Source organism: Haliotis rubra, unplaced genomic scaffold (genome assembly GCF_003918875.1).
Source record: "Haliotis rubra isolate DU_JTF1 unplaced genomic scaffold, ASM391887v1 Scf88, whole genome shotgun sequence".
Taxonomy (NCBI): domain Eukaryota; kingdom Metazoa; phylum Mollusca; class Gastropoda; order Lepetellida; family Haliotidae; genus Haliotis; species Haliotis rubra.
Genome location: NW_025767612.1, coordinates 1,307,877 through 1,318,656, shown reverse-complemented (window position 1 = coordinate 1,318,656; position 10,780 = coordinate 1,307,877). Strand labels below are relative to the sequence as shown.

The 10,780-nt window shown below is 37.4% G+C and overlaps 1 protein-coding gene across 1 annotated transcript; it reads right to left on the bottom strand.

Moving 5' to 3' along the window:
* Positions 1-976: 976 nt before the first annotated feature.
* LOC124263344 (solute carrier family 22 member 3-like) lies at positions 977-6,271 on the bottom strand. Its single transcript, XM_046697922.1, has 5 exons — positions 6,138-6,271; positions 5,163-5,350; positions 2,810-2,991; positions 1,393-1,544; positions 977-1,119 (listed from the first exon to the last, which is right to left on the bottom strand). The coding sequence occupies exons 1-5, from the start codon at positions 6,269-6,271 to the stop codon at positions 996-998; spliced, it is 780 nt and encodes a 259-aa protein (XP_046553878.1). The 3' UTR covers positions 977-995.
* Between the last annotated feature and the right edge of the window lie 4,509 nt (positions 6,272-10,780).

Here is a 10,780-nt window from a genome sequence, read left to right as displayed (position 1 = left end):
GTAACTGTGGTTTGTTGGCAACACGTAATACTGATGTGTACTTCTATAGCGCTAAATTCCATACATCAAGTGCATGCTCGACGCGCATACAAACAGACAGTTGATTATTACCCCGGATAACCCAAGCTGCTTGTGAGGCGCTAGAAGGTTATAGTAAGTCACATTCAGAACACCTTTCAAAATATTTACTCTAGATCCTAAAGCAGCAGATGTGTATTTTCTTTTGTACTTCACTATATATTGTGGTCGGAAGATGCCACTTAATAAACTCCTGTACACTAAACATCCTCTATAAATGTCCGAACTATATTGACGGAAACGAATAAGGTGAGTGAGTGAGTTTAGTTTTACGCGACTTTTAGCAATATTCCAGCAATATCAAGGCGGGGGACACCAGAAATGAGCTTCACACATTGTACCGATGTGAGGAATCGAAATGGGTTTCAGCGTGACGGGCGAACACTTTAACCACTATGCTACCCCAGCGACCAAAACAAATAAGGAAACACATAAAATACAAGTGTTCCTATATTTTTTCCAGTTAATTTGTATATTTTTTAAATTATTTTTTAGCATTCAAACCCATATTTCCTCTTATCGTGTTTCTTCATATTGCACTGTGGGTTTAGAAATCGCAAAATATAAAAGGGTACAGTTTTACTTTTATGTATTCTATTATTCGTTCCAATCAATAGATTTAATACATCAATTGTAAGTTAGTATTGATATTGCAGTACATTTAGACACTAAATATGTATACGTCCACAAGAATCATTATTGTAAAACATATATAACTTGAGCATAAAAAGACATATAAACAGAATACAGAGTATTCCACATAACTGGTCATCTTTTAACTGTAAGTTCTCTCAAACTGGACGTATTATTTTCGGTTCCGGCAAATTTTAACTTTAAGCATTAGAACATGTTTATATGTAGAATGTTTAGAATGTATAGCGCCATAAATCCACAAGTTCTTCTCGGATCCAGTTCCTTCATACATCGGGAGATTTGCAGTCTTTGCTGTCCAGGAGAATCGTGTCTTGTCCACGTGCTGCTCCATCATAGGCACATCTGTTGGTATGGATAATGTTTCTTTGCATCTTGCAGCTATATGGTCTCTAAATAATCAAGTCCGGTCAAGAAAACATGAATTAATGTTGTATATTTTGGTAAACAATCGACTCTGATCAAGAAAACCTGAATTAATTATTTACTGCAACATATTCATTCCATTACTGAAAAGAAGAGGTAGAAGTACTCCAGTTGGATCAGGCTTAGTGAGCAGTTCATCTTTCAGTGTGACTGGTCGGATGTTATAAGATGTTTCAATATGTATTCTACATCCATATTACGTTTACTCATATTTGTGGGCATATTTTTTTCACTCACGTTCCGAGTTTTTCTGCTTCCTTGATTGTCTCCGGAAGTGTTGCATTTTTCGTTTCTGGGAGAAGAAGAGTCAGAAGTCCTGACAGCGCCGTCACTAACCCAAACACCAACATGGGCAGTATCTGACTGTATCGGCTACTGATGTGCATAGTCTGAAGAAGGCAAGTGATTAGTTTACTCATGCTACATGTAACAATTAAACATGATATATATGACTATGCCGCAGTTCCGAATGAGCGTTAAACGTTAAATGTTCGGAGTGAGTGAGTAAGAATTTAAAGTCACATTGGCTGTATTTCAGCCACACCGTGACTATGAGAGTTCCATTTTAAAAATACGATCAAACAATATACATATCTGTCCGCGAAGGACAGTAAAATAACTAGACTATCACAGCATTAAATCATAAAACGATATTTCTTTACAGAACAACACAAAATATAAATGGGCTACAGATCGCCAACAACTTAAGGCAGATCGCCATGCTAGGGACCATGGGGACTTACAGTACCTTGGCTACCTGCGTGGACAGAAGCTGGATTTACTCCATTCCCTCATGATCAGATGTTAGCGATTATTGACAATTTACATATATTACAAAATGACATATATTCTACGATGAGAAACGTGGTAAGATTAAATGTGCTTTGAATATCCTAGGACTTACGTATCCTCTCAGGAGGACAATGATTTTACAGCACTTTAACTCCCTTGGGGATACAGCCTCTTACAACCTCAACTTCCTAGTTAGTCTACCAATAATAAATGAACATTCACCTATTTGCAAAACATGTTAATTACATATTATGAAATTGTTCTATAGCTTTTTAAAATGCAATAATAAAAAGATCCTTCATTGTTTTGACTTTGAAATATTGATCCCTTGTGATGGAAAAACAATAAAGTCAAGCAGAACATCGTCATCACAAAACGGAGGATCCTCGCCTTTTAATAAAGTATGCGTGAGTATATCGTGTGTGGTCAATCCGACATCGTCGCACATTGACCTCTTTAAACCTGGACTGACAGCTCAAATAATTGTTCGGACCCTTTTGGGGGGCGTTATAACATATCCAGTCCCCGATTAACCGGCTGATTTCACTGATTCTAAAGTACGATAATTTTGTCTCTTATAGTAATACATTGCTCATCATTTCTTTCGGCTATTTCAAATATTAGTTTCACATATAATCATGATTTTTTATTATCATTTACATGAAATAAGTTGTCTTTTTGATGTCAAGAATTTGATAAAGTCGTTTCATTTTATGAAAGAAATTCTGTTATAATTTACAATTGCGACTTTTCATATCAATAGCTCAATTAACACTCTTGCGATGGAATATTTTACCTCATCTGAACACCTTAAAACCGTTTAAAACATTTTAAAACCGTACGTTAGGTAACGTCGACTTACCAGGTCGTTTATGTACGGTGATGATAAACTTCCAACTCTACAGAACACGGAACTCAAGGCCATTCCAAAGTTTCGTGATGTAGTTGGCAGCAGCTCTGCCGTGAAGACGTACACTGAGGCAAAACCAACTGACACACATGTGTTGCCTAGACACGCCAGACTGTTGATGATCCACGCGTTAGCTGGAAGTACACGTTGACGAGATAATCGGTGATTAAATGACGCCGAAGTCAACAATATTAACTTTGTAAACAATCAAGTCTGTTACCAGTGAGTGAGTGAGTATGGATTAACGCTGCTTTTAGCAATATTCCAGCAATATCACGTCGGGGGACACCGGAAATGGGCTCCACACATTGTACCCATGTGGGAAATCGAACCCGGAAGTTCGGCGTGACGAGAGAACGCTAAGACCACTAGGCTACCCCACCGCCCTATGTTGACAAAAACATGCATGCCATCGAAGTATGAAGACATGCAGTCAACCAAATATCCGACCCTGACCATCAGAGCCTTGTCTGATACAATACGCCCGTTTATGAAGCTGGGACTTAATCTGACCTCAAAGATGCTCAGCGAAAGGCTTAAGCAAATCATTCTTAGCAAGACTCACAAGAATAACAAAGATGATTTACAAAAGATTACAATTTGTGAAGTTCATTTTTTAAACAAATTTTGTAAAGATCATGTTTACAAAGTTTGTAACTTTTTGTAAATTCAGGATGGATTTTACCACTACTTCTTTCAGTCTTTCCTTTTCCCAAGGATCCCCCTGTTGCTGCAGCTGCTTGGTAATGTCGACTTTTTCGCAGTGACTTCATATATATTGATGCATGAGAAAAGATAAGGTACTCAACATCATCTTTTATTTCATCAGCAGTTATAATGTGGAATAATATTCCCTTAGTTATTAGTTGCGACTCTGTTGCATCATTTAAATCTTATATCCACGTGAAAGAAAGTGTGCACCTATGTATACTACCCATTAAAAGGTTCGACTCACTAGTGTACATGTAGCCACTTGCTTAAGTCAACTCTTCTAAACAAACATCTGCATAAAGTTTGCAGTTGGTTCCCCAAAGTTAGAGGAGAAATTCATCTTCGATGTAACCACACATACATGAATAACATATAGTGAGTGCTTTAAGTGAGTCTAAACTTTTGATGGGTAGTATATTATTCATATGGAATAAGGAAGTTAAATGTTTTGCACACTAGATTAAAATATAGGACAAATACACTTAATTATGATTTATTTAGAATAAATGTAAAAAGACGCATCTTGTCAATGTGACCATGGATGTGAGAATGTTTGTCATTACTTCCTTGAATTTCCATTGTATACTATTCAAAGACATAAAGACCTATTGAAAATATTCTTAAAAATAGAACACCGATTGATATCAATCTTATCTTACATGGCAATGCAGGTCTCACAATTACTGAAAATCAGAATGTTTTCAAATATGTACAAATATATATCTCTCAAACAAAACGATTATCCTAGCCTATGCCTGTCACTTGTGCACATTGTTGTAAGATGAATTGCGTAATTATTGGGATAGGCTTTTTCTAAGTTGCATAACTTGTGGCTAATTCTTTTCCTGAATGAATATAATATTTTTCAATCAATGAGAAAATGTTGTACTGGTGGTTGGATTGGGATAGCGATGTTGTCGATTTGGCAAAATATCTGATATGTCTCTACAACATGAAAACCACCATGATTCCTTGTGTTTGTAAATTCTAAATCTAGTACTGAATTCATATTCTTCCATACAGTCCTCAAGTGTGGAGTGTTTGAAGGTGGACATAATTATAACAATGATAACGTGAGGTGACATTTTGGGGAAATATTTGACACTTCCAAAGTCTTGTGAATAGATAGTGAATGATAATGTCCGGAAACAGAAAACTAGCATTTGAATATTAGTTGAGCTATCTAACATGCATTTTTAAAACTTGAGCTTGCTGATGGAAAAGAAGCGACATTTCAATTTCTTCTTCATTCATGTTTGTTAAAAGTGAGTGGGTGAATTTAGTTTTACACCACTTTCATGATATTCCGGCAATTAAATGTCACATCGGGGGTACACCAGAAATGAGATTCACACATTGTACTCATGTTAGGAATTGAAACTGGGCCTTAGGGTTGACGAACGAACGCTTTAACCACTAGTATACCCGCCGCCCCGCAAATATATGAAGTTGGTTAAGCACTTAAGAGAACAAATATTGATCGCCATATTACTTCATCAATAATTTCCAAATACCTACTTCTTTGAGAGATTTCTAAACCTCAGTGGTTTCTTACGTTTTTCTGTAACGAAGAAAGGTATAAATGTTAGGGTACATGTTGCTCCGGCCATCAGCATAGAAGCACACAGCATCCTCTTGCGCCCGGTGCGCTCCACCAGCACCAGGCAGATGACATAAGCGAAGGTCTCAACCAGGACAAACAGGAAGAAGTTGAGGTAGACGTTGCCAGAGAGGTTGGTGACATTCATGCTGAGGCCGTAAAAACCCATTCCTATGGCAAACCTTAAAAAACACAATCCGGTTATTTGAGTCTCTAACTTTTCAGACCATAGCAATATGCATGTCCGACAACTTTGGTGGTACATGTTTATCGTTTTTATTTAGACCACAAGAAAGCGATAACACCAGACCAGAAAGAGAAAACACGAGATGAGAAAGCGAAATTAATGTATGATACAAGTTTGAGAGAAAGATAAATAATTCCCATAAATCAGGGCTTGATGATTTTCAATGATCAATTTTTTGGAAGAAAACTTGATATAGATAAATATAGAATTGTGTCTCGTTTGTATAGACGTACGTGTTAATGCAGAAAATCAGCAAAATTCACATGTACATCAACCACAAAACCACAGACACTGCGGACTATTTGTGAATTGTTGAGTGAGTGAGTGAGTTTAGTTTTACGCCGCACTCAGCAATATTCCAGCTATATGGCGACGGTCTGTAAATAATCGAGTCTGGACCAGACATTCCAGTGATCAACAGTATGAACATCGATCGGCGCAATTGGGAACCGATGACGTGTCAACCAAGTCAGCGAGCCTGACCACCCGATCCCGTTAGTCGCCTCTTACAACAAGCATGGGTTACTGAAGGTTCATTCTAACCCGGACCTTCATGTCAGCCTAACCCAGTTGAGTAGATCGATGCTTATGATGTTGATCACTTGATTGCCTAGTCCAGATTCGATTATTTACAGACCGTCACCATATAGCTGGTATATTGCTGAGTGCGGCGTCAACCAACCAATCAACCAACAAACCAACCTTCCCCTCAGGACACTTACCAACTGTAAAATATAATGAGGATCCGTTTCATCATTATACGGGATTTCAGTAACTCCCAGAATTGTTGATCTCTATCATCGTCGTTTGAGCAAGTGAAGTCCTCATCCAGTTTGACCTTGTTAGCCTTTGCCATCTTCATCACGGTCTTGTTAGCCTCTCCGACTCTACCTCTACTGTATTGCCACCGAGGGGGATTCCGGCAGGAAACTGGAGTACCGAACACAGAGAGACGGCATTTGGGGTCAAGCAAAATTATATCTCCAACTAAAGTAAACCCTGCCTTTCTGTAACTTCTGTGAGGGGCGTATACTGTTGGAGCAGTAAGGAAGGATACCAATATCCGGATGAACAAGTTCTTTGTTACATTATTACATTCATCCATATATTGTTATCCTTCCTTACTGCTCCAACATTTAAACGTCCCTCAAAGAAGTTTTTTTTTCTATAGCATCATTTATTAGCAATACAATTCCACGATTTTACATCCCCTGTACAGTGTGACGGGGATGGACATACCAGGGTGTTGTGGTTAAAAAAATGATTAGTCACAAATTAGATATACACTTGTCATGAGTGTTAACCACTATGCACATAAAGATTTCACTTTCTCACTTACATTTGTTCTGGTATGTTTCAGTATTTTATAATGTTATTTTAGATCTTTTATGAAAGTGTCAAAATTACAATCACTTCCAGTGACTTTGCAGCGATACACTATAAATTTAGCAAACATCAATACATAGTTAAATAATTTACAGTCTTCAGAGTCTCCATACCTCAAAGAAGTTACTGAGGGGCAGGCTTTACTTTAGTTGGAGATATAATTTTGCTTGACCCCAAATGCAAAGTCAACCTTTGCCTTCAATACCTGATGCAGATGAAATTAATTAATTATATTCACAGCGAGTGCCGAGTCGTACATGGCGAAGCACCTAGCTGTTCTTAAAAGGAGTTCATGTGTGTCTAAGCTAATGAGTCTTCTTATAGTGGGTGATAACCTTAGAATTTGCTGGATGCGATTTTATTAACCAAGTGTCAAACATTCTATGACCAAAATGACTTTTAGTATACAAAGATATACCATATATGTTAAAAGATATACCCTATATGTTGAGGCCAACAGGACTGAGTGAATCCCTCGTACAATCAAAGTGGTGAATTGGATCTAATTCAGCTTTGAACAGTATTCCAGCACTGGCATGGCGGGGCTGGTGAGCGTGGGAGGAAAATCCGAAATGATGCAGGTTTGAGGTGTTGACCAATTGATGGAATCCATGCACAATGGTATCGTGGTGTTAAAATATATAATAACGTTTCGCACCCATGATTCTATGATTCTGACTCACCTACAGAACGCACTACGCACAAGGAAGGTACTGAAAGTGCAGTTGAAAACCTCCTTACTAAAGATACACGAACATGACGCCTGTAAGGCTGACGACGAGGTGTCTGGTCTTCCAGTCTCGGAGCAGGTAGATCGTCAGAGCAACAATCATGTTTCCCGCACTCCAGAACAGATTCTTGGCCACGCCCACCAACATCCTTTTGGACGGGCCAACAATCTCCAAGCCTATGAGAGAAAGCTACATGTATAATTCTACATGTATTTCAAAAATACGAAAGAAAGACAGTGGAGTGTATGTACAGAACATGTACAAATACTTGGTTTGTAAACTTGTGTCATGATTGAGTGTGTTGAGTTTGGCAAATGTGAACTATTTGGGTCACGTGGTTTTTGAGTCATCCAACCTTTTGGTATCGCTCGATGGCGTCCTCTAATCGAAATGAGATTGGTCGAGTTAACAGGCTGTCACTGTATATGCTCAATATGAGGAAATGAACAACGTACTAAATACAAAGCTAGTGAGATACTGCGTGTTGAAGCTGGCTGTGATGATGATTATTACTGTGATGAAGGCGTAGAAATTGGTGACCCAGGGGAGACAAATGCTGTGGAGTATACCAATAAACATGGCCACCAGGAGCACCTTCCGCCGACCAAACCTGCAACACACATTCATACTTTGTATTCATCCCACCCCCACCTTGCGTCTTCCTTTCTCAGTGAAGATTCAGGGTTGGAACAGGTTCCCAAGCAACGTTTGATAAATTGGAAGAAGTGACCAAACAGATCAGACTGTCAGGCTCCATGTTTCGTTTGGGGGTCATCATGTCCCGAGGGTGTGGATCGTTGCTACAATATCAATCATTTCATTGTCTGTCCGGCCTCGATTATTATATGCCGCCATACAAATGAAATATTCCAGGAACCACTTAACATGAAAATGGGCTCTGGGATTTATTCTTGCCAAGACCCCCTCACACCAACGACTGCTCTGTATGGCCAAGATTGTTTTACAGTTCACGGTGATACAGTCAGAATTTCGCCGGCTGATGACAGAATAAAAAATCGAATAAACAAAATAAAATGGCAAATATTCGTTTTCTTCTTCATCTTAAGCATTTCAATCTGTCGCCATGAAATAATAGGTTATTAAACAACACGAAAACAAATAAAACAGCAAGACTGATCTGGATAGGTTCAAAGAAAAGATGTAGATATAAATTCTGTAAAGACTGGAACTTAGATTGGACTCAAAGTGACTTCAAGGTACTGGGTATTTTGTTTGATGTAGACCTTGACAAAATGGTGAAACTGAACTACGATAATAAGTTCAAAAAGATAGAAAAGGAAATGAAATTATGGTCAATAAGAACACTTACTCCAGTCGGTAGAAATGTTGTTTTGAAATCACTACTGCTTATTTTCTTCAATTCCATCACCCCCAGATGAAATAATAAATCAATTTCAACAAGCCTGCTTCAAATTTGTATGGAAAAACAAACCGGACAAAATTAAAAGAGACGTTTTAGCTATGCCACCTGATTACGGAGGAATTAGTGTCCCACTCATTAAGAATAATATTTATGCACATAAAATAGCATGGATAAAAAAACTATATTCCAGTAACTGCAAATGGAAAGCATTAGTGGATAACTGTATACCTAACTACGGAAGACTTTGGTTAGCTGATCCTGAATATTTGGGAAAACATATAAAACCATACATAAGAAATCCATTTTGGAGAGATGTAATCTCTGCATGGGGATCATATTTACAAAAGCATTATAAGACAATAAACCCAAATGACATGTTAAACCAATGTATTTGGTTTAATTATATGTTGAGCATAGGTAACGAAACAAATTTTATAAACAATTGGTACAATGCAGGAATACACTTTATATATGATCTAATGAACCCAACCACAGGGGAATTCTATACTTATGAAGAACTACAAAAAATATATCAAGTTAAAACAAATATCTTAAGATACCACAGTATTAAATCTTCCATAATTGCCTGCTTAAAGAGAAGACGAATCACTCTACCTAAGACACTCCCATTCTCACCAATACTACCATTTAATATATCCAAACTTAATCTAAAGGTCAAAGGCACCAAAACCTTCTACCTTTCTTTACTGGACTCCAATTACAATAAGTCATATGCACATAAAAAGTGGGAAAGAGTCTTTGAAACACAGTATGATAACACAATGCTACGAAACATATATATGATGGCAAAAAGATCCACAAAATGTAGCAATTTGAAATGGTTACAGATGAAGATATTGTATGATATTATACCCACAAATATTTTCTTAAATAGGATCGGTCTAAAGGACACACCTTTATGTACATTCTGTTCAAAAGAAAACTAGAAACAATTGTCCATCTACTCTGTAATTGTTGTCATGTTAAAAAGATTTGGGAGGGTTTGACCAGATGGCTAATGACTGTAACTGAAGGTAACATTGACTTTACACCAGAAAACATCTTACTTGGATTTAAAGGGAAAAACAATCATTCTTTAAATGCAATATGTCTTGTTGTGAAACAGGTAATATACACACACAAAATAAAAGAAAAAGTTCCAAATTTCAAGCATGTAGTAAGCGAGGTATCAAAATACTATGAAATTACAAAATATAATGCATACTCTACATGCAGCAACAGTGAGTTTTTTACCTTCTGGTCATCTTTCCACAATCTATTTACAGAAAATACTAGGTCAGAAAACATATAATAAATGTATTTAATTACTATTATTAGTATTGGAATCACTGAGATAAGATATTCAAAGACGTTTTTTCATTGTATGAAGGGGATTTGTGAGGGTGTATTGAATATACTTGATATATTGTATATGAATATTTGTATGAATATACTTATGTGAATGCATTCTTCATGTACTATGTAAAATGTGGAAATAAAGATGATAAAAAAAAATAAAAACCAAAAAAACCCCAAATAATACACAAACTTACATGTCCGAGAGCGGTCCACTGATGAGTACTCCAACCAGCTGCCCAGCCATTGCCGCCATCTTGCCATGACTTACATACAACTTCCGGTCGCACACCAGGTTCATCTGAAGGTAATACAGTGGGGAAGCGAACCTGAGTCTTCGGCTTGACGGGCAAATGCTTTAACCTATAGGGTACATCGAACCACTGGCTCTCCGCTCATCGGGAAGACTGTATAAACTGGGCCATGAAGGTGATCGACTATGGTATGTGGGTAAATTTATGGATTTTTATGTCTAGTAATGGCTCTGTCATAAGGGAGATATTTATTT

Coding starts and splice junctions, on each gene's coding strand:
- LOC124263344 (XM_046697922.1), bottom strand. CDS start 6,271: ATGGCAAAGGCTAACAAGGTCAAACTGGATGAGGACTTCACTTGCTCA. Junction 1,545..2,809: donor CACCGTACATAAACGACCTG/GTAAGTCGACGT, acceptor TGCCTTCTTCAG/ACTATGCACATCAGTAGCCG. Junction 1,120..1,392: donor GAAGCAGAAAAACTCGGAAC/GTGAGTGAAAAA, acceptor GATTATTTAGAG/ACCATATAGCTGCAAGATGC.